Source organism: Indicator indicator, chromosome 5 (assembly GCF_027791375.1).
Source record: "Indicator indicator isolate 239-I01 chromosome 5, UM_Iind_1.1, whole genome shotgun sequence".
Taxonomy (NCBI): Eukaryota; Metazoa; Chordata; class Aves; order Piciformes; family Indicatoridae; genus Indicator; species Indicator indicator.
In genome coordinates, this window is record NC_072014.1 from 39,189,674 (window position 1) to 39,211,095 (window position 21,422).

The 21,422-nt window shown below is 48.9% G+C and overlaps 1 protein-coding gene across 1 annotated transcript in view; it reads left to right on the forward strand.

The window, feature by feature from the left end:
* Positions 1 to 2,197: 2,197 nt before the first annotated feature.
* Positions 2,198 to 21,422, forward strand: part of RND3 (Rho family GTPase 3) — a 21,688-nt gene continuing 2,463 nt past the window's right edge. Inside the window, exons 1-4 of the mRNA XM_054380915.1 lie at positions 2,198 to 2,347; positions 2,459 to 2,546; positions 16,963 to 17,072; positions 19,103 to 19,237. Coding sequence (XP_054236890.1) covers positions 2,198 to 2,347; positions 2,459 to 2,546; positions 16,963 to 17,072; positions 19,103 to 19,237 — 483 coding nt within the window. The remainder of the gene's footprint in view (positions 2,348 to 2,458; positions 2,547 to 16,962; positions 17,073 to 19,102; positions 19,238 to 21,422) is intronic.

A 21,422-nucleotide genomic window follows, 5' to 3' on the forward strand; every position in this document is an offset into this window, starting at 1 on the left:
TTCTATGAATCTATGAGAAGGAAACCAGCTGCGATCAGCTTTTAATTCAACAAAAAGAGAGGTAGAAAGCTGGATGCTCCAAGTATCCCACAAGACCTTACAAACAATGCACAGGCTGAAGATTTGAATGTTCTGCTCGTGATTTCCCAGCAGAAATCAAGGTTTCAAACTCTGGTGAAAATTCATTAGAGCTGAGTAATTTGACCAGCTGAAGATGTGACACATCAAAACAAAATGAAGGCTTTTGCAATGTCATGTTTGGGATTCTCTTCTCTGTGTCACTGGAGTATCTCCCTATGGTCAAACATGCTCAAGATAGAAGAGTTTGTTGCTGCAGGATGTTTATTAATTGCTCACATTTCAGCCCAGAACTGACACGGAGGTGGTTCATGACCTGCATGACTCACTTGAAGAGATCAGAAGATCCCACCCTCGTGAAGGTAGCCTCATCTTTGGCTGCCCTAGGTGAAACTGGCAGTGAAGTCTGAGCAAGGCAGAGAGGGAATGGCTCAGCTCCAGCCCTCCTGCCTGCTGGCAGCCCCTTTCTGAGGGTGTCTGTCTGCCTGCCATGCGGGAAAGGAGAGAAGCACTTGAGGGAGCAAAGTGTTCACAAACCATCCCTTGTTCTGTCACTGCAGGACTGATGCACCCTGCACTGCTACAGAATCCCTATTTCCCTCAGAGCAGCATTCTGTCCTCTGGTGATCTTTTCCCACCTCTGCTTGGTTTTGTGTCCAGGAAGCTAAAACAAAAAGAGGATCATGTTAGTGGTGGGGATGCTTTTCTGAGGTCCCAACATGCTCCTCATGACTATGCTGTGAGGGAAAACCCCCTCTGCACACCATCGCCCAGCTGAGCCAGGCCTGCAGGACAGTCATGGCTGAAGCTGAGCTGTCTGGCCCCAGCCCCATTGGCAGCCCTGGAGGGGGACATCTCCTTGAGAGACATCCAACTGGTGGCCCTGGAGGGGGAGCACCACCCTGAGGGATATTCCTGGAGGGAAGCCCAACGGGTGGCCATGGAAGAGGGGGCAACACCCTGAGGGATATTCCTTGAGGGAAGCCCAACTGGTGGCCCAAGAGGGGGGTGACCACCCTGAGGGATATGCCCTGGAGGGGGGCATCTGCCTGAGGGACACTCTCTGAGGGATCTTCCTTGAGGGATGCCCAACTGGTGGCTGTGGAGGGAGGCATCTGCCTGAGGGACACTCTTTGAAGGATCTTCATTGAGGGATGCCCAACTGGTGGCCCTGGAGGGGGGCACCTCCCTGAGGGACACTCCCTGAGGGACAGCCAGTAAGTGGCCCTGGAGGGGGGTACCTCCTCCAGGGCCCCTCTATGAGTGACACCTTCACAGTGGGCAGCCCCAGAGGGGGTCACTTTTCTGAGGGCTCTTCCTTGAGGACACTTAGCTGGTGGCACTGGCAGGGGGGCATCTCTCTGAAGGATCTTTCCTGAGGAATCTGTGGTGTCAGCCACTTTGTTGCCCCTCTGGAGGTCACAAAGCCTCACAGGTTCCCTTTCGTAGCAGAGACATACAGAATAGGTACAAAAGTACCCGAAAAAGCCAACAAACACCCCGCCACCACCACACCCCTTGCTCCTGTGGGCACCGGCCCCACACCGGGCCTCTCCCTGACAGGATGGCACCACTGTCACCAGCACGGCCCTCCGCGGATGGGGCTGGGCCGTGTGGAAGCAGGAGGGGGGTTGTGTGGCAGCCACTCGGGAGCTGTTGGGGTGCCCCCGGAGCAAGCACCTCGGTAGACCCCGGGGCGACCACCGAGCCCCCACCCTCCCTGTCCAAACGCTCCCCTCGCTGCCGCCTCAGCGCTACGGTGCCGTGCGGCTCCCATAGGGGGCGCTCTGCTCCGGCGGGCGCGCCGTCAGAGCGAGGAAAAAGGGGCAGGGCCCCGCAGCGGCGGCGGGCGGTGATTGGCGGCTACGAAGCTATAAATAAGGGAGGGCGGCGGGGGGACAAAGCAGTCTGCGCGGGACCGGTGGGCGGGCGGAGCGGGGCCGGCGGCGAGTCCCGGGGCTCTGCCGCGTCCACCTTTGGGTTTTTTTTTGTATTTTTTTTTTAATTATTTTGGACTTTTTTTTTTCCTTTTTTTTTGTGGAGGAGAAACCATTGGGGTTTGTTTTTTTTTTTTTTTTCTTTTCGTTGTGGGCCCCCGAAGGAACTAAAGCCGAGATCAATGAAGGAAAGAAGAGCCAGCCAGAAGTTATCGAGCAAGGCGGTGATGGATCCCAACCAGAACGTCAAGTGCAAGATCGTGGTGGTGGGGGACAGCCAGTGCGGGAAAACGGCGCTGCTCCACGTTTTCGCCAAGGACTGCTTCCCCGAGGTGGGCTTGGAGGGGCTGGGAGCAGGGAGCGGGGAAGGCTGGGAGCGGGGACCGGGCTTGGGACACGCCGGGGCTGTAGACGCGGGCTGACCCTGCGCTGTCTCCCGGCAGAGCTACGTCCCCACAGTCTTTGAGAACTACACGGCCAGCTTCGAGATCGACACGCAGCGCATCGAGCTCAGCCTCTGGGACACCTCGGGTGAGCGATCCCCCGGGCTGAGCAGGTCTGGGGGCGGCGGGGGGGAGGTTGGGGTGTAAATGGGTGAGGAGGTCTGAGGTGGGGGGAGGCTGGGGTGTTAAATCGCTGAGAAGCAGCAGCCCACAGGGGTCTGACGGAGCCGAGGGGAGCTGGGGACCCCCTCACGTACCCCTCTGCCCTCCGCAGCCCTTCACCGTCGCGTTGTGGCGGGGCGGCGGGGGGATGCCGGTTTCTGGAGCCGAGCGGTTGCTTCTGGAGTGTTTTGCGGGGTTTTGCTTTAATTAGAGGTATTTGGTAGATATTCTTGATTTTGGGGGGGGAGGAAGAAGGGTGTGGGCAATCCTCTGTGAAGCGATTTGTCAGCATTGCAGGGGAAGGCAAGCAGGGCATGGGGGGGATATGTTCTCACCTGCCTGGTTGGGAAGAGCTTATCTGGGAACCTTCAGGGGATACCTTTGCTCCTCTGCTGCTGGGAAACCTGGGTTTACCTAGTAGAAGATTTGGAGAGGTGTTTATATATGCTAATGGTGAATTACATCAGCTCAGCTTTGGGTTCCATGTAGCCTCTTTAATGCCTGTTTTGTGTTTTTCTACAAAATCCAGTACTTCCCCTCCGCCCCCCCCATTTAAAGCCAGGAAAGATTGGAGAGGTAGACGTGGGACGCAGGAGGAACCTTTTCTTACCTAGGATCAGTGCTTAAGGTCCTCCTTGTTCTTCTAGATGTCCCTTCAGTGACCATGTCAGAAACGCTGGTTCCCATGCCTCAAAGGCTGAGCTTCTTGGTGTCTCAGATCTCGTATTACGCTAGGAACTCCTCTAGATCCTGCTGTCATTAATAATTAGGCTGAGCTTACAGCCGGGGTAGTGAGGCTGCACCTCTGAACTTGCCACCTCGGTGCTGGAGAGGAATGCGGACGTCCAGTGAGCCTCTGCTGCCCAGGAGGGGGTGGTGGTCAGGGGTGAATGACACCATGAACCATTAACACTGGTGTGGAGCAACATCATTCTGCAGAATTGATTGGAAAAAAAAAACAGTCTGGGGGGAGGGGGGGAAGCTTGACAGAATATTCCATCCGTATCTTCTTCAGGCAAGTGGTGTAGTAGCTTGTTCGTGTTCAATTTGGACCCAGCAGTTCCTTCTAAATACGACAGCAGCCCCTTTTTTTACCAGGAACTAAAATGTTAATCTCTTGTTTAAAAAAAAACAGTTTAGGAGGCGACTTGGCTTTCCTCTTGCTGTTGAGGAAGTGATTCCAAATTCTTGCAACACGATTACTGGGAAAAGGCAGTTTCTGTGCCCACGACCGGTATCAGCCTAGCTCTGAACTGATTTCTTTTTTTTTTCCCCTTCTTCATCTCATGCCAAGTGAGACTTGCAGACTTCCCAGAGTGTGTCTGGTCTGAGCTTTCATCCTGATTACTAAGCTGGCTGGGAATAGACTCTTGTGGAGCAAGAGTTTATTAAAAATTAATAGTTACTTTGGAAAAATGTTTATCTTTAGCTGATGTTTGGGGAAGGTTTGGAATCTTGTATGTCAAAGACTGCAGGCACCCCACGTAATGAAATAATCTGTGGCACTTCAAAAGACCCAGAAAAAAAGCAGTGGATGAAACAACCTGCCAGCCTTCACTGGGTCGTCTTCTCAGACCTAGCCTGGAACTAAGAGAAGCTTTGACTTGTGTCAGAAGCTTAGAGATCAAGTTGGTTACTTTGTCTGCAATCTGAAACCAGAGGAAACCTTTGAAAGATCCAGTCTTAAATGTGTTACTGACAGTGGATCCGGTCTTAAAAGTGTTAGTGAACGGTGGATCCGGTCTTAAAAATGTTAGTGAACAGTGGATCCGGTCTTAAAAGTGTTAGTGAACGGTGGATCCGGTCTTAAAAGCGTTAGTGAACGGTGGATCCGGTCTTAAAAGTTAGTGAACGGTGGATCCGGTCTTAAAAGCGTTAGTGAACGGTGGATCCGGTCTTAAAGGTAGTGAACGGTCGGTCTAAAGTGAACGGTGGATCCGGTCTTAAAAGTGTTAGTGAACGGTGGATCCGGTCTTAAAGGTTAGTGAACGGGGATCGGTCTTAAAAGTTAGTGAACGGTGGATCCGGTCTTAAAAGCGTTAGTGAACGGTGGATCCGGTCTTAAAAGTGTTAGTGAACGGTGGATCCGGTCTTAAAAGTGTTAGTGAACGGTGGATCCGGTCTTAAAAGCGTTAGTGAACGGTGGATCCGGTCTTAAAAGCGTTAGTGAACGGTGGATCCGGTCTTAAAAGTGTTAGTGAACGGTGGATCCGGTCTTAAAAATGTTAGTGAACGGTGGATCCGGTCTTAAAAGTGTTAGTGAACGGTGGATCCGGTCTTAAAAGTGTTAGTGAACGGTGGATCCGGTCTTAAAAGCGTTAGTGAACGGTGGATCCGGTCTTAAAAGTGTTAGTGAACGGCGGATCCGGTCTTAAAAGTGTTAGTGAACGGCGGATCCGGTCTTAAAAGCGTTAGTGAACGGTGGATCCGGTCTTAAAAGCGTTAGTGAACGGTGGATCCGGTCTTAAAAGCGTTAGTGAACGGTGGATCCGGTCTTAAAAGCGTTAGTGAACGGTGGATCCGGTCTTAAAAGCGTTAGTGAACGGTGGATCCGGTCTTAAAAGCGTTAGTGAACGGTGGATCCGGTCTTAAAAATGTTAGTGAACGGCGGATCCGGTCTTAAAAGCGTTAGTGAACGGCGGATCCGGTCTTAAAAGCGTTAGTGAACGGCGGATCCGGTCTTAAAAGCGTTAGTGAACGGGGGATCCGGTCTTAAAAGCGTTAGTGAACGGGGATCCGGTCTTAAAAGCGTTAGTGAACGGCGGATCCGGTCTTAAAAGCGTTAGTGAACGGCGGATCCGGTCTTAAAAGTTAGTGAACGGTGGATCCGGTCTTAAAAGTGTTAGTGAACGGCGGATCCGGTCTTAAAAGCGTTAGTGAACGGGGATCCGGTCTTAAAAGCGTTAGTGAACGGGGATCCGGTCTTAAAAGCGTTAGTGAACGGCGGATCCGGTCTTAAAAGCGTTAGTGAACGGCGGATCCGGTCTTAAAAGCGTTAGTGAACGGCGGATCCGGTCTTAAAAGCGTTAGTGAACGGGGATCCGGTCTTAAAAGCGTTAGTGAACGGGGATCCGGTCTTAAAATGTTAGTGAACGGTGGATCCGGTCTTAAAAGCGTTAGTGAACGGTGGATCCGGTCTCAAAAGCGTTAGTGAACGGCGGATCCGGTCTTAAAAGTGTTAGTGAACGGCGGATCCGGTCTTAAAAGCGTTAGTGAACGGTGGATCCGGTCTTAAAAGCGTTAGTGAACGGTGGATCCGGTCTTAAAAGTGTTAGTGAACGGCGGATCCGGTCTTAAAAGCGTTAGTGAACGGTGGATCCGGTCTTAAAAGTGTTAGTGAACGGCGGATCCGGTCTTAAAAGTGTTAGTGAACGGCGGATCCGGTCTTAAACGTTGAACTGATCGTAAAGTTAGTGAACGGTGGATCCGGTCTTAAAAGTGTTAGTGAACGGTGGATCCGGTCTTAAAAATGTTAGTGAACGGTGGATCCGGTCTTAAAAGCGTTAGTGAACGGTGGATCCGGTCTTAAAAGCGTTAGTGAACGGTGGATCCGGTCTTAAAAATGTTAGTGAACGGTGGATCCGGTCTTAAAAGTGTTAGTGAACGGTGGATCCGGTCTTAAAAGCGTTAGTGAACGGTGGATCCGGTCTTAAAAGCGTTAGTGAACGGTGGATCCGGTCTTAAAAGCGTTAGTGAACGGCGGATCCGGTCTTAAAAGCGTTAGTGAACGGTGGATCCGGTCTTAAAAGCGTTAGTGAACGGTGGATCCGGTCTTAAAAGCGTTAGTGAACGGTGGATCCGGTCTTAAAAGCGTTAGTGAACGGTGGATCCGGTCTTAAAAGCGTTAGTGAACGGTGGATCCGGTCTTAAAAGCGTTAGTGATGGATCTTCTGCTTCTGGGACTCTGGATGAAGAATTCTCTCCCTGCACAGCCCAACAGTAGGAGAAAACACAACCCAAAGCCATTCACCCAATGCAAAATCACCAGATAAGAGGCATCAGGAAGATAAGATAACGGTTTAGCATTATCTTAAATTCCTGGTAATTTATTTCTCACAAGGCTTTGTCCCTGGGCCTCTGTTGAATTAGAGTAAATGTCTTAATGACATCTTTAAAGCAGAAGGGCATGGAGTTGACTTAAAAATATGCCTGATTAACTAAAGGAGGCTAATGTCCATTGCAACAGGGAGGAGGTAATGAGTCCTTTGAGGTACCTCATTGTCTCTTGGAGGAGGGGAGAAGGACATTGTTTAGCTGAGTTTGATACTTTCAAGATGACTTTTATCAGTATTTAGTATCCATCTTTTAACCGTTTTCTGACTGGGCTGCCCTGGAAACTAATCCCTAATTGGAGTTCAAAGCGTTGTGTTTTACACTGAATTTCTTTGGAAGGTGCTGCTGAGAGGAGGAGGAAGGCATGGGGCTAAAATGAGAGTGATGAGACCCTGGAATGGGCTGTCCAGGGAGGTGGTTGAGGCCCCATCCCTGGAGGTGTTTAAGGCCAGGCTGGATGAGGCTCTGGCCAGCCTGATCTAGTGTGAGGTGTCCCTGCCCAAGGATTGTAGACGATCCTTGTGGTCCCTTCCAACCCTGACTGATTCTAGGATCAGATCTTCTATGATTCTAAAATAATCTTGTGTTAGGGTGAAAACAGGCCCTGCTCTCATAGTTTTGAGTTCCAATCCTTTACATAACAATAATAATAATAAGTCATGTGCTTTTTACTGCAGGACAAAGTACAGTCACACAAGATAGAACATTTGCAAGCTAGCTGGGCAGTTATTGAGGAGCTTTTGTTGTATCTGCTCATAGAAAGATGGGACAAAAACCCACCCTTTGCCTGTGGGAGTGGAAGGAGCAGATGTCATTAGTCAAATATTTGCTGGTGCTGTCTAGTTCTGCAAGTCATTAGGAAAGATTTAAATGAGCCACAGCATTAAGGAGAAGCACTTGCCAGCTTGAATTTCAATTGGGTTTTTTAGGACTACCAACCCTTCTTTCCAAGCAGGAATGTCTGGTTGCAATCTAGCTACCCCATAAATTATTCTCCACTCTGTGGTAGCCTAGTAGTAATAGGGCAGCCTTGAGCAGTTGGGAAGCTGCTTGCTTGTTTTGCTGGGCTTGTGTAGTAGAATATTTTGGGTTTTTGTTTTGTTTTGTTCAGGTGAAAGCTTCAGGTTGCAGTTTCATGGAGACTGTGAAAGAGTAATTGGATACTAGAGGTCTTTGTCTACCAAGGTTTTGGCTTCTTCCATTAAAAGTGGTTTGGATTTCTATTTCTTGCTAGTACAAGAGCAGCTGTGGCACAGAAATAGTATATTATTAGTTAGGGATATATAACCTGTGTCTCCCTTAAAACGTCTTTTAGGGGGCTTTTATTGGTTGGACTGTGAAAACTACACTGGGTACCCCAGTAAAATAATTCTCAAGAGGGCCAGAAACTGCTGGGGATTAGCATAGAATGGAATCCAGAAGGGTCTTAGGGCTTTACATCAGGTGAGCTTGACTGTGATTTGAAAGTGTGCAGTGCCTGTAATAAAGATATTAATTATGGTGTTTTCTGCTGAAATCAAAGACTCATAGAGTGGTTTGGGTTGGAAGGGACCTTTCAAGGTCATCTAGTCCAACCCCCATGCAGTCAGCAGGGACATCTGCCACTAGAGCAGGTTGCTCAGAGCCCCCAAAAACCTGAACTGCAATGGTTCCAGGGATGGGGCTTCTGCCACCTCTCTGGGCAACCTGGGACAGGGTCTCACCACCCTCAGTGTAACAAAGCTTTTCTGTCTATCCAGTCTGAATCTCCCTCTTCTAGTTCAAACCATCACCTCTTGTCCTGTCACAACAGGAGTCTGTCCCCAGCTTTCTGCTCAGCCCTTGAAGCACTGCAAGGCCACTAGAAGGTCTCCCTGCAGCCTTCTCTTCTCCAGGCTGAACAAGCCCAACTCTCTCAGCCTGGCCTCACAGCAGAGGGCTTCCATCAGCCTCCTCTGGCCCTGCTCCATCAGGTCCCTGTCTGTGCTGTGCTGAGGACTCCAGAGCTGCCCCAGCACTGCAGGTGGGGTCTCAGCAGAGCACAGCAGAGGAGCAGAATCCCCTCCTGCCCCTGCTGCCCACACTGCTGGGGATCAGCCCAGGACCCAGCTGGGGCTGTGCTGGCAGTGCTGGGTGCCAGCTCATGTCCACCTTTGCACCCCCCAGCACCCCCAAATTCCTTCTCCACAGGGATTCCTACCAAAGGCAGATGAAACATACATGTCAAATTTTCCTCTTTGCCTTCAGATTCACTTCCAAGTTGGCTCCATTGAGCCATGTAAGTTTTTTTTTCATGACACAGTAACAATAACCAACCTTTATCTTTTTTTTTTTTCTCCATTTAGAGAAATAATAAGAATTGATAACTGGGAATGCCAGGTCACCTACCAAAGTCCTGTTTGAGCTGCAGAAAGATAAGCACAGTGATGTGAATCTTGTGTTATTTGTGTGCTTGGAGGTGATTTTTAATGGCAGTGTACAAAATCCCCTCCATTTTCACCAAAAGATGGATTTGGAAGGAGGAAAACCATCAAGGACTTAGGAGCAGCCCCTGCAGTATTTGAAGTGATTTTTGTGCAGCTGATAATTAGAGAGCCCAAGGGTTTGAGGAGTGAGAATGCTGCTGTTCATCTGTTGTTGCTTTCAGTTGACTGGAGTCCAAAAGGCTGCAAGGACTAATGCCTGATGGCTGCTTGCTGGTGTGTAAATAGTCAAATCTTGACTGTTACTGAGCACCACTTCCCTGAAGGCCTGAGGGCAAGCAGGGGCTGAGCAGTGTGGTGAGCAGGAGCTCTGCTCAGCTTCAGTTCTGGAGGTGTGGGAGGTAGAGCTGAGCCTACAGGTTGGAAGTGGTGTGGTGGCTTTGGGTCTCTCAGGCAAACAGAGCTTCAGCTTTCTGTGACCTAGCCATTGAGTGTGAGACTGCTCATGGGATGAAATCAGAACCTTGGATTTGGTTGGAAAAGACCTTTAGGATCATTGAGTCCAACCATCAACCCAACACCACCATGGCCACTAAACCATGTCCCAAAGTGCCATGGCCACAGGTTTCTTGAACACCCCCAGGGATGGTGACTCCAGCACCTCCCTGGGCAGCCTGTTCCAATGCCTGACCACTCTTGCAGCAAAGAAATTGTTCCTCATCTCCAACCTAAACCTTCCCTGGCACAATTTCAGGCCATTTCCTCTCATCCTATTGCTTGTTACTGGGGAGAAGAGACCAACCCCCACGTCACTCCAACCTCCTTTCAGGAAAGCAATGAGGTCTCCCCTCAGCCTCCTCTTCTCCACACTAAACAACTGCTCCCTCAGCTGTTCCTCCCCAGCCCTGTTCTCCAGACCCTGCATCAGCTTTGTTGCCCTTCTCTGGACCTGCTCCAGCACCTCAATGTCCTGCTTGGAGTGAGGAGCCCAAAACTGAACCCAGGATCAGAAATGTGACCTCCCCAGTACTGAGTGCAGGGGCACCATCACTGCCCTGCTCCTGTTAGACACACTAAATACTCAGACCTTGTGCTAAAGAAGGTTCCTGGATGGCCACAGTCAAGGGCTCTGTGCCCCACTGGTGGGTGAAGCCACCCATTTTCCCAAAACCCCCCAAAATAATCCCATCTAGCTTTTCCTTGGGGAAGCTGCTGAGAGAATATCATGTTAGAAACCAGCAGGGATCAATTCTGCTTCATATGGCCCAAGGCTACTCTTGGAAGCCTCCCCAGCACCTACACTTCTAAGTATTTTGGTCCCAATGGTAAACTTGGGGAGTTTTAATTTAGAAGCTCCCCCTTTAAAGGGTTTGAAGGCTTCAAAGCCAGGTTGGATGGGGCTTGGAGCAACCTGGACTACTTGGAATGTCCCTGCTTGCTGTAAGGGGGTTGGAACTAGCTGAATATTCTTCCAACCCAAATCTGTCTGGGATCAAAAAAAAAAAAAAGAAAAATTGAGTATACTTTGAGCTTTTAATGATGGTATTTATTAAGCTTAGCAACATTTCAGTCTAAGCCTCCTCCCTGGAGTTAAGGGTAGGTGGGATGAGGTTTTGAGCAATTTGGTCTAGTGGGGGTTGTCCCTGCCAATAGGATGGAGAAGCTGGAATTAGGTGATCTTCAGGGTTCCTTGAAGACCATTCTGTGATGAATCTATGAATCTTCTGTCGACCAAAGCCAAGCATATTGCTGAGGAGGGGATTTTCTTTCTAGCTTAAAACCTAAGGTTGGGAAAGTAAATCATTCTTAGCATTCTGGTTGCTGTGGTTTAAGTTACTGAAGATGTGAAACTGATTTAAAAAAAGGGGGGTGGGGTGGGATTTGCAGCTGGAACATAGACCAAGTTCAGCTGAGCTAGGGTGTTATCAGCAATTCCTTGATAAACCAGACAAACCGCCCTTGTTGTCCTTCAGAAAAAGCATTTTCTTTTGTAGCAAGAGTCACAACCACAAATAGGCTGATTTTTTATTTTTCTTTTAACCCCCCCCCCCCCAACTCTTCCCTTCCAAACACCACAGCTCTTGCCTTCTCCTTTTGTTTTCTAGGCTTGGCACAGCTTCAAATCTCTAGGCTTTGCTTGAAAAGGAGCGAGCTGCCTTGCTGGGCTGTGCTCAAGTTGTGTCTGTTCAGACTTGAGCTTCATTCCTGAGATTCCTGCCTTCTGAGGGTTTCTCTGGGCCAAAGGATGAAATGCCAGCTTGAATAGGCTCGCACAGGGAGGGCTGTGGGAGCCCCTCTTTTATTTGCACAGTCATAAAGGTTCAGTTCTTGGCTGCTGAATGGGAGCAGGAAATTTCCTTTGTCCAAGCTGCAGGCCCAGGAGTTTCAATGGTGCCCATTTGTTCTGCCATGCATTACCCCCAGAGAAAAGGAGGTGTCAGATATTCCCCACCCCACCTAACACCCCCCTGAGCAGAAGGGTTGTGCCTGTGAAAATTAAACTTCTGCTAGCTCAGCATCTTTAGGTTTTTCTTCTGAACTATTAAAAAAAACGAACCCCCCCTTACTTCTATCTCAGCATCTTTAGGTTTTCCTTCTGAACTCACATTAAAAAAATGAAACCCCCCTACTTCTAGCTCAGCATCTTTAGGTTTTCCTTCTGAACTCACATTAAAAAAACCCAAACAAACTCAAAACAAACATTTTTCCAGCTGACCCAAGTTAGAAAGGAGTCTCTGGGCTGGAGGTGGTGGCTGGATGTATACATCAATACATGCTGATGGACATATATGGTGTGGTATAGCCCTGAAGACTGCTGAGTGAGGAGATAGGTATGTGTTGAAGGAATTAGTTTCTGGGTGAGGCTTTTTTTTTTTCCTGAGACTCTCTTCTAGCCAGCAACCATTTGGCCAGGCATTAATGATCTTCAATCCTGCCCTTACTTGCCAGAGCTTGGCAGGGAGATGTGCTAGCTGGGTAGTGACTCTCACTGGGCTGTGCTTTGGCCAGTTGAATGCTGCAGAGCAGTGCAGGGGGCTGGTTAGCAGCTAGTTAACAACACATTGCTCTGCAGTTTGTCTGTCCAGGGTGGGCAACTTGGGCCTGAGACTGCAGGATGGCAAAGTTGGTTGTGAGGCTCCAGGTTAACTTGGGCGAGGAGCTGAAAGATGGCAAACGTGGTTGTGGAGCTCCAGGTTAACTTGGGCAAGAGGCTGAAGGGTGGATAATATGACCCTAGGGCTTCAGGATGATGGCAAAGTGGGTTGTGGAACTCCAGGTTAACTTGGGCAAGAGGCTGAAGGGTGGATAATATGACCCTAGGGCTTCAGGATGGCAAAGTGGATTGTGGAACTCCAGGTTAACTTGGGCAAGGGGCTGAAGTTGCCTGGCCCTCTTGAGAATTATTTTACTGGGGTACCCAGTGCAGTTTTCACAGTCCAACCAATAAAAGCCCCCTGAAGTTGCTCCAGGATGGCAAACATGGTTGTGGGGCTCCAATTTAACATGGTCAAGGGGCTCTGGGACAGCAAACCTGGCCTTAGGGCTCCAGGATAAATAACTTGGCTGAGGGGTTCTGGGTCTGCAAATTTGGTCCTAGGTCTCCAGGATAACTTGGCCCTGGGTCTGCAGGGATTCCAGGATAACTTAGCTTTGGAGCTCCAGGAAGGATAACTTGGCCTTGGGATTCCAGGATGACAAACTTGACCCTGGGGCTCCAGGACTGGTAGCTTGACCCTAGGGCTTCAGGATCACTTGACCTTGGGGATGTCATGGTAGCTGACTTGGCCTTTGAGCTCCAGGATAATTTAACCCTGGGGCCCCAAGATAAATAACTTGGCCTTGGGATTCCAGCATACCTTGGCTCTGGGCCTCCAGGATGGATAACTTGACCCTAGGGCTCCAGGATAAACGTGGTCTTGGAGCTCCAGGATAATTTGCCCCTGGGGCTTCAGGATAAATAACTTGGCAGTGCTGGAGATAGCAAGGGAATAATTACTAGTGGAAAATGTTTATTGAGAGTCACTGCTCAGAGGAGTAGTTAACTGCTGGTCAGCTCAGCTCACTTAGATTTCCTTCTAACCTGTCATTTCCCACTGAAGGCAGCTGGCTGGGGTTTGTGACGAGCAGCCTTTGACAGCTGCCTCGTCGTTAGCCTTGACATCATCTGTGAAGATGAGCATTCGAACAGGACAGCCTTCATTCAGCAAAATTACCTTCTGCTACCTAGTTTGGTAATGCTTCATTCCCCCCACCCCCCCATGTGTTACTCTTCATCTTCAAAAAACAACATTCCTGGCATTCTTGACTCCTTCCCTTCCCCTAGAAGCCGTCCAACTGAAGTCATCTGCGATCCGTTTCCCCCCTGCTCTGCTTTCCACACCAGCAGGAGCTGTCTGTCAGTTAAAAACTTGAGGAATTTCTCTAATCCACTTTAATAACCTGCTCAAGCCTCTGAGAACTTACAACCAATTAGTTCTACATAGTTGAAGGGGAAAAAAAAAAAAAACAACAACCCAGCACCAGGCTGATACAATTAGCTGATAACCTCCCCAAATCCTAAAAGCTCGGTGCAAATGTTTTTCCTGCTGCCTTTGAGGGTGATGAGAGAAAAATGTGGAAATAAGATTGACTCAGGGAAAAAAAAGAAAAGTGGTTTTAAGTTGCAGGCATGTGTTTTAAATGCCAAATCTTTATCCTGTTGGACCACTGTTGGAGGACCCTTCTAAATCAGAATCATAGAATTGTTTGGGTTGGAAAAGAACTTTCCATTCCCTAACTCTACCAACTTTGGGACTAAACCATAGAATCACTGTGGTTGGCAAAGACCTTTCAGATCATCAAGTCCAACCATCCTCTAACTCTACCAACTTTGGGACTAAACCATAGAATCACTGTGGTTGGCAAAGACCTTTCAGATCATCAAGTCCAACCATTCTCTAACTCTACCGACTTTGGGGCTAATCCATGGCCCTCAGCACCACATCTCTGCAGCTTTGAAACACCTTCAGGGATGGGGATTCAACCACCTTCCAGTGTTTAAGGACCCTTTAATCAAGAAGTTTATTCTAATATCCAAACTAACCCTGTGTGTGCTCAGTCAGTGAAGCTTCAGTAGAGCTAAGGCCCAAACCAAAGGGTAGCTGAGTGGAATTTCCTCTAAAAGAGGAAGATTTGTGTCCCCAAACCTGCTATCAGATTCATGAGATGATAAAAAACTGGGATTTCTGACTATTCTTTGTGACTCTGCTCATTATGAGGAGCAGCTGTGGGAACTGAGGTGGTTTAGCCTGGAGAAAAGGAGGCTAAGGGGAGACCTTCTGACTCTTTACACCTCCCTGAAAGGAGGTTGAAGCCAGGTGGGCATTGGTCTCTTCTTGCTAGGATGAGAGGAAATGACCTCAAGTTGCACCAAGTTTGGACATTAGAAGAAACTTCTTCCGTGGAAGGTGACTGAATCCCCACCCTTGCAGGTATTTAAAAGCTGCAGAGATGTGGTGCTGAGAGCCATGGTTTAGCCCCAGCCATGGAAGAGTTAGAGAATGGTTGGACTTGAGGATCTTCAGGGTGTTTTCTTGAGGACCTTCAAGGTGTTTTCTTGAGGACCTTCAGGGTGTTTTCTTGAGGACCTTCAGGGTGTTTTCTTGAGGACCTTCAAGGTGTTTTCTTGAGGACCTTCAAGGTGTTTTCTTGAGGATCTTCAGGGTGTTTTCTCGAGGATCTTCAGGGTGTTTTCTTGAGGATCTTCAGGGTGTTTTCTTGAGGATCTTCAGGGTGTTTTCTTGAGGATCTTCAGGGTGTTTTCTTGAGGACCTTCAGGGTGTTTTCTTGAGGACCTTCAGGGTGTTTTCTTGAGGACCTTCAGGGTGTTTTCTTGAGGACCTTCAAGGTGTTTTCTTGAGGACCTTCAGGGTGTTTTCTTGAGGACCTTCAGGGTGTTTTCTTGAGGACCTTCAAGGTGTTTTCTTGAGGACCTTCAAGGTGTTTTCTTGAGGACCTTCAGGGTGTTTTCTTGAGGACCTTCAGGGTGTTTTCTTGAGGACCTTCAGGGTCTTTTCCAACTCAAACAGTCCTATGGTGATGGTTAAAGAAAGCTCTGCAAGTAAAACACAGACAGAGTGCAGTGTTGGACCTATTCCTCTTCCATCAGATCACTGATTAGCTTTGATCTTGTTGGTAAACATTTGTTTTCTGAGCTAAACAAAAACATTTATTGCAAGAACATGTTGGTTGCAGATTGGTGAAGCTGTTGGAGGGGTTTTATGGTGCCAGTTAACTTGCCTGCTTGCCTACAGGCCTGGGATTCTTCCCTGCTGGAGTAATTGAATTTCAAGCAAGAGTTGCTTTAATTTGCTAATATCCATGGCAGCTAAAGATGCTTTCTGCACTTGGAACTATTTGTTTGCAATTAAATGGGGAAAGAGTTCTTTCCTGTGAGGGTGCTGGAGCACTGGAAAGGGGAGGTTTAGGTTGGGTATTAGGAGAAATTTCTTCACTGAAAGGGTTCTCAAAGACTAGAAGAGGCTGCCCAAGGAGATGGTTGAATCCCCATCTAAGCTGGTGAAAGGTCTGGAGAAAGGAGGCTGGTGAGGAGTGTCTGAGGGACCTGGGGTTGTTCAGCCTGGAGAAAAGGAGGATGAGGAGAGACCTCATTGTTCTCCATAGCTCCTAAAAAGCAGGTTGGAATGAGGTGGAGGTTGGGTCTCTTCTCCCTAGTAACAAGTGATGGGACAAGAGGAAATGGCCTGCAGTTGCTCCAGGGGAGGTTTAGGATGGAGATTAGAAGAAACTTCTTCATTGAAAGGGTTCTCAAAGACTGGAAGAGGCTGCACAGGAAGGTGGAGATGTTTAAAAGATGTGGTGCTGAGGGGCATGGTTTAGCACCAGGCTTAGCAGAGTTAGGTTGGACTCAATGATCTTAAAGGTCTTTTCCAGCCTAAATGATTTAATCTCCAGAGGTCTTTTTTGACCCCCACCATGCTGGGGATTCTGTGAAATGATAGAATCAACACTGATTTATTTCAAAACTCTCTGAATTTTGATTTTCTTTCCATGGAATTGCCACAGATCTGCTTCAGAGAAGTCTTTTAGAGGTTAAAGATTTGTCCTCAAAGTGAAATCCCTGTGGGTCTTAAACTTAGACTGACCCCATTTCCAGTTCCTTGTTCCTGGGAGCATGAGGAGCTGTAGGTGAGAGATGGAGCACTGGGGTCCCATCTCTTTTCATGACTTGGGAAGGCTGCTGCTTCTGTAGAGGGGGGAAGCAAAAGCAAAGTGGGGAAATGAGCAACTGGAAGGAGTGCTTGGGGAATGCAGGGCTGGTGAAGGGAAGGTGGCAGCTGGGTACTGTCAAAGAGCTTCACTGCAAACAATTCTGAGTGAGCTTGAAAGCTGCAGAAAGTCCACAGCTCAAAGGTGCTGAGGGGCCTGGAGCATCTCTGTGAGGAGGAAAGGCTGAGAGCCCTGGGGCTGTGGAGCCTGCAGAAGAGCAGCCCCAGAGGGGAGCTGAGCAATGCTCAGCAAGAGCTAAAGGAGCTGTGGGGGGCAAGAGGCTGGGGCCAGACTCTTGTCAGTGGTGCCCAGGGACAGCACAAGGGGCAATGGGCACAAAGTGGAAGCCAGGAGGTTCCACCTGAAGAAGAGGAGAAAGTTGTTTGGTGTGAGGATGCTGGAGCCCTGGAGCAGGCTGCCCAGAGAGGTTGTGGAGTCTCCTTCTCTGGAGAGCTTCCAAACCCCCCTGGTCATTGTGATGCTGGGCAAGCTGCTGTGGGTGCTTCTGCTTTAGCAGGGGGGTTGGACTGGATGATATGCAGAGATCCCTTCCAACCCCCAGCATGCTGGGATTCAAGTGATAGATCTGAGCTAATAAAAATATCTTTTTCCCTGCAGGGTCTCCTTATTATGACAACGTCCGCCCCCTCTCCTACCCAGACTCTGATGCTGTCCTGATTTGCTTTGACATCAGCCGGCCAGAAACTCTTGACAGTGTGCTAAAAAAGGCAAGTGTTGGGGGAACATTTGAGTAGAGAGCTGTTGGAGTAGCATGTCTGCACCAAGAAAAAAAAAAAAAAATCTGAAGAGTGATGCTGGAAACTTCAGTTTGTTTCATTTAATGGTGAGATGGCAGCACCGTGCCCTGCGCCGAGGGGAGTTCGGAGATGGTTTGTTTGAAAGGGTTGGTGTGAAAAGCAAACAATGGAACACTCAGGGATGAGGTAAATTCTCATTCCTCAGCCCTTAGACAGCAGTGAGTTATTTAGGGTGGTGTGAGGTGCAGGGCTGGGTGCAGCAAAAGAAAAAAAAAAAAAAAGTCTCTCAGATGATATTCACATAACAGGATTGAGAAACTTTGCCGTGTTGCAAAGAGGGTTAAAAACGTGCCTGAGAAGGGTTTGGATTTTTTCCATGGCTTTACATAATCTCTCAGCCTGAAGTCACAAGAAGCCAGTGACAAATACCTCTGGAAGCCACCAGAAGCCCTTAGCAGTGGTGGAGGCTTGCAGTCCTACACCAAACCTCGGAATTGTTCTGAAGCGCAGTGATCTGAGACTCGGTGCCAGCCTTTCCCCTGGGTTAAAACATTGAATTTTGATAATCAGAGCACTGTTGGTGAGGTCATCATGGTCATCTGCTTGGTCAGTGGGCATGACTCAACTTGGCAGTGTTGTCTTTCAAGGCCTGAAATTCTTTCTTTTTCCTTTTTTTTTTTTTGTTGTGGCTGGTGCCAGTGGCTCTTGAGTCACTGGGAGTCAAGTGACTCTGAATAGGCTGCAGAAATACTTCAGCCACTGACTGTGCCCACAAGCCTCTAGAATTCTTTCTTCCCCATCCCTGATAAAGTTGGTTGCTTAATCCTGACAGAAATTTTTCTCAATATGTTTTTAAGCTCACAGATTACATTGGGTTGGGAGAGATCCTCTGAGGTTATCTTGTCCAACCTCCCTGCAGTCAGCAGGGACACCTCCAACTGGATCACCTCCAACCTCTAGAATTCTTTCTTCCCCATCCCTGATAAAGTTGGTTGCTTAATCCTGCCAGAAATTTTTCTCAATATGCTTTTAAGCTTACAGCTTGCATTGGGTTGGAACAGACCCTCTGAGGTCATCTTGTCCAACTGCCCTGCAATCAGCAGGGACACCTCCAACTGGATCACCTCCAACCTCTAGAATTCTTTCTTCTCCATCCCTGATAAAGTTTGGCTGCTTAATCTTGCCAGAAATTTTTCTCAATATGCTTTTAAGCTCACAGATTGCATTGGGTTGGAAGGGATCCTCTGAGGTCATCCTGTCCAACCCCCCCTGTAGGGACACTTCCAACTGGATCAGGCTGCCCAGGGGTCACATCAAATCTCAAAAGAGATCCTTTAGGGATTGTGTGATGTGTTCAAGGTCATGCTGTGAAATGTTTGGCTTTCTTCTCTTCTCAAAACAACCACCTAGAGGGAGAAGCAACCCAAGGAATACATCACAAGCTCACAAGCTCTGCTTGAGGAGCCTCTTACTGGTTGACAACAGCTGAGGCCGTGGCAGATCTGTGTCGTTTTAGTCCTGAGGATGTAGCCATGAGCCCAACATACAGCAACATTTATTTTGTGGTCACACAAGGCCTGTCTCTGTAGCTCCATCTGGAGGAGGGACCATTGACTGTGGTGACACCAGCAGGTTTCATCACCTCCTGCCTGCAGGTGCCTGTGGCTGGGTGTTCACCGCTGGTGAGGAGCGACAGGTCTGCAAAGCTTTACTCAGGTGGATAAACAATCTCAATCCATTCCCTCTTGATTAGTAAGGCAGCGGAATTAATGAGTGTGTGAGACTCTCTTTAAGATTTCCTTCTCCTTGACCAGATCCTGCTGGAACTACTGCTGCCTCCAGAAATTAGCTTGAAGGTAGCTAGGGCTCTTGTGCAGGAGGATCGCCTCAGGAGATGTCATGGCTCATTGCATTTCAACTTCTCTCTCTTGCTTCTTTGGGATGTAAACATTCAGCTCTGTCTTTATCTTGACAACACCAACCTCCTTTTGTTCCCACAGTGGAAAGGTGAAATCCAGGAGTTCTGCCCCAACACCAAAATGCTTTTGGTGGGCTGCAAGTCGGATCTGCGCACGGACGTGAGCACGCTGGTGGAACTCTCCAACCACAGGCAGACGCCCGTGTCCTATGACCAGGTGTGTGCCATGTCCTCTCCTGGGCTCTGGGGGGAAGGATAGACTGCTTTGGGTTGGCAGGGACCTTCAGGATCATCCAATTCCACCCCCCTGCCATGGGCAGGGACACCTCACACTAGCCCAGGTTGCTCGAGGCCTCATCCAGCCTGGCCCTGAACACCTCCAGGGAGAGGGCATCCACAGCCTCCCTGAGCAATTTGTTCCAGTGCTTCACCATCCTCATGGGGAAGAATTTCTTCTTCGCGTTCTATCTAAACCCAGCTTCTTCCAGTCTGAAGCTATCACCCCTTGCCCTGTCACTCCATGCCTTTGTAAATCCCTCCCCAGCTCTCCTGTAGCCCCCTTCAGATACTGGAAGGCTGCTCTAAGGCCTCCCTGGAGCCTTCTTTTCTGCAGACTGAGCAACCCCAACTCTCTCAGCCTGTCCTCATAGAAGAAGTGCTCCACCTCCCTGATCATTGCTGTGGCCTCCTCTGGACCTGCTCCAACAGCCAATGTCTTTCTTGTGTTGGGGGCTCCAGAGCTGACTCCAGCACTGCAGGTGGGGTCTCAGCAGAGTGGAGCTGAGGGGCAGAATCCCTTCCCCTGACTTGCTGCCCACTCTTTTTTGGTGCAGCCCAAGAATCAGTTGGCTTCTGGGCTGCAAGCAGACATTGCTGGCTTATAAGACTCTTTCCTATCACTGTAGCCATCTTTATGAACAACTTCTTCCCCCTGCTGACACAAAATGCATTGCAGAAGTCAGGTGCACATAGTCTGGTAGTAGCTGGAGGTGAATTTGTAAGCTTCTCTTGGAGTGAGGACCCCAAAACTGAACCCAGTATTTGAGGTGTGGCCTTCACCAGTACAGGGGAACAATCCCTGCCCTGGTCCTGCTGGCCACACTCTTGCTGATCCAAGCCAGGATGCTGTTGGCCTTCTTGGCCACCTGAGCAAACTGCTGGCTCATTTTCAGCACCCCCAGGTCCACCAGGCAGTTTTCATCCACTCTGCCCCAAGCCTGGAACATTCATGGGGCTGTTGTGACCCAGGTGCAGCAGCCAGCACTTGGCTCATCCCATTGACCTCAGCCCTTAGATCCAGCCTGGCCAGATTCCTCTTCAGGGCCTTCCTGCCTTCCAGCAGATCACCACTGCCACCCCATTTAGTGTCAGCTGCAGACTGACTGAGGCTGCACTCAGTCCCCTGATCCAGATCATTGCTGCTGGGGAAGTGAGGAGTTTGGAACCAGCCATCAGGTGATAGAGAAATGGAGGTGAAAGGGAAAAGGAGTCAGGCCATGGGAGTTAAAAGAACAGGGGAAAACTGAGCTGTAGGATAAACTTCCCCTGCTTACTCACACATGAATTGTGTGTTGCAGCTGAATCACAGCAGAGCTTTGAGATAGTCCTTGCAGGGTGTGAAATTGGAGCTTCCAGAATAACTTGAGTGTGTAAATCCTGTGCTGTCAAAACAGTTGGTGATGTTTAATCACAGCTTCAGACTCTTCCAACAAACCAACAGCTCCCAATACCTGATCTCTAATAAATGCAGCATGTGAGTAAAAATTTTGTATGAGGATTTTAGATCAACGTAGGCAAAGTTCAAGTTGGCTGCATTAAAGAGGTACTCACCTCACTAGACTTGTGATAACGTAACTTTGATAATAAGCGAGGCGAGTCAGAGACTTTTCTGCGCGCGCGTTTTCGAACTCTCTCTATTGCGCTCTCGAGATCACGTTCAGGCACGTCGGTGCACTTGGACGCCACAACAACATCTAACTCAGCTCAACCTTCCTCCATTATAAGCGCTCAGGCTAGTGAGGGATTGTACATCTGACTTGAACAGAGTAGGTTGAGATTCTACGCAGACAGAAACAACAGACTCAGCTAGTAATTACGCGAGAGTACGAACCACACGCGATGTGCTTCTCTCCTTACAATCGACACTCTCTAGAGAGATACAGAACTGCTTCTACTCGAATGCAGCGCTTCTGAGACGAAATCGCTCTGAGACACTCTACTCTAACACATCTCTCAACTTTGCTGAAGCCTCGCCGCTCGATAGCGCCGAGAAACTGTCCTTTGCGATTAGGCACGCAAGCCTACAGTAGCCAAGTAGAGAGCCAATGAGGACAGCGTACTGATTAGAATTTATATTAAAACCTCTACGCGCGAAAACTCGGGATTATGAGCACAGAAACTCC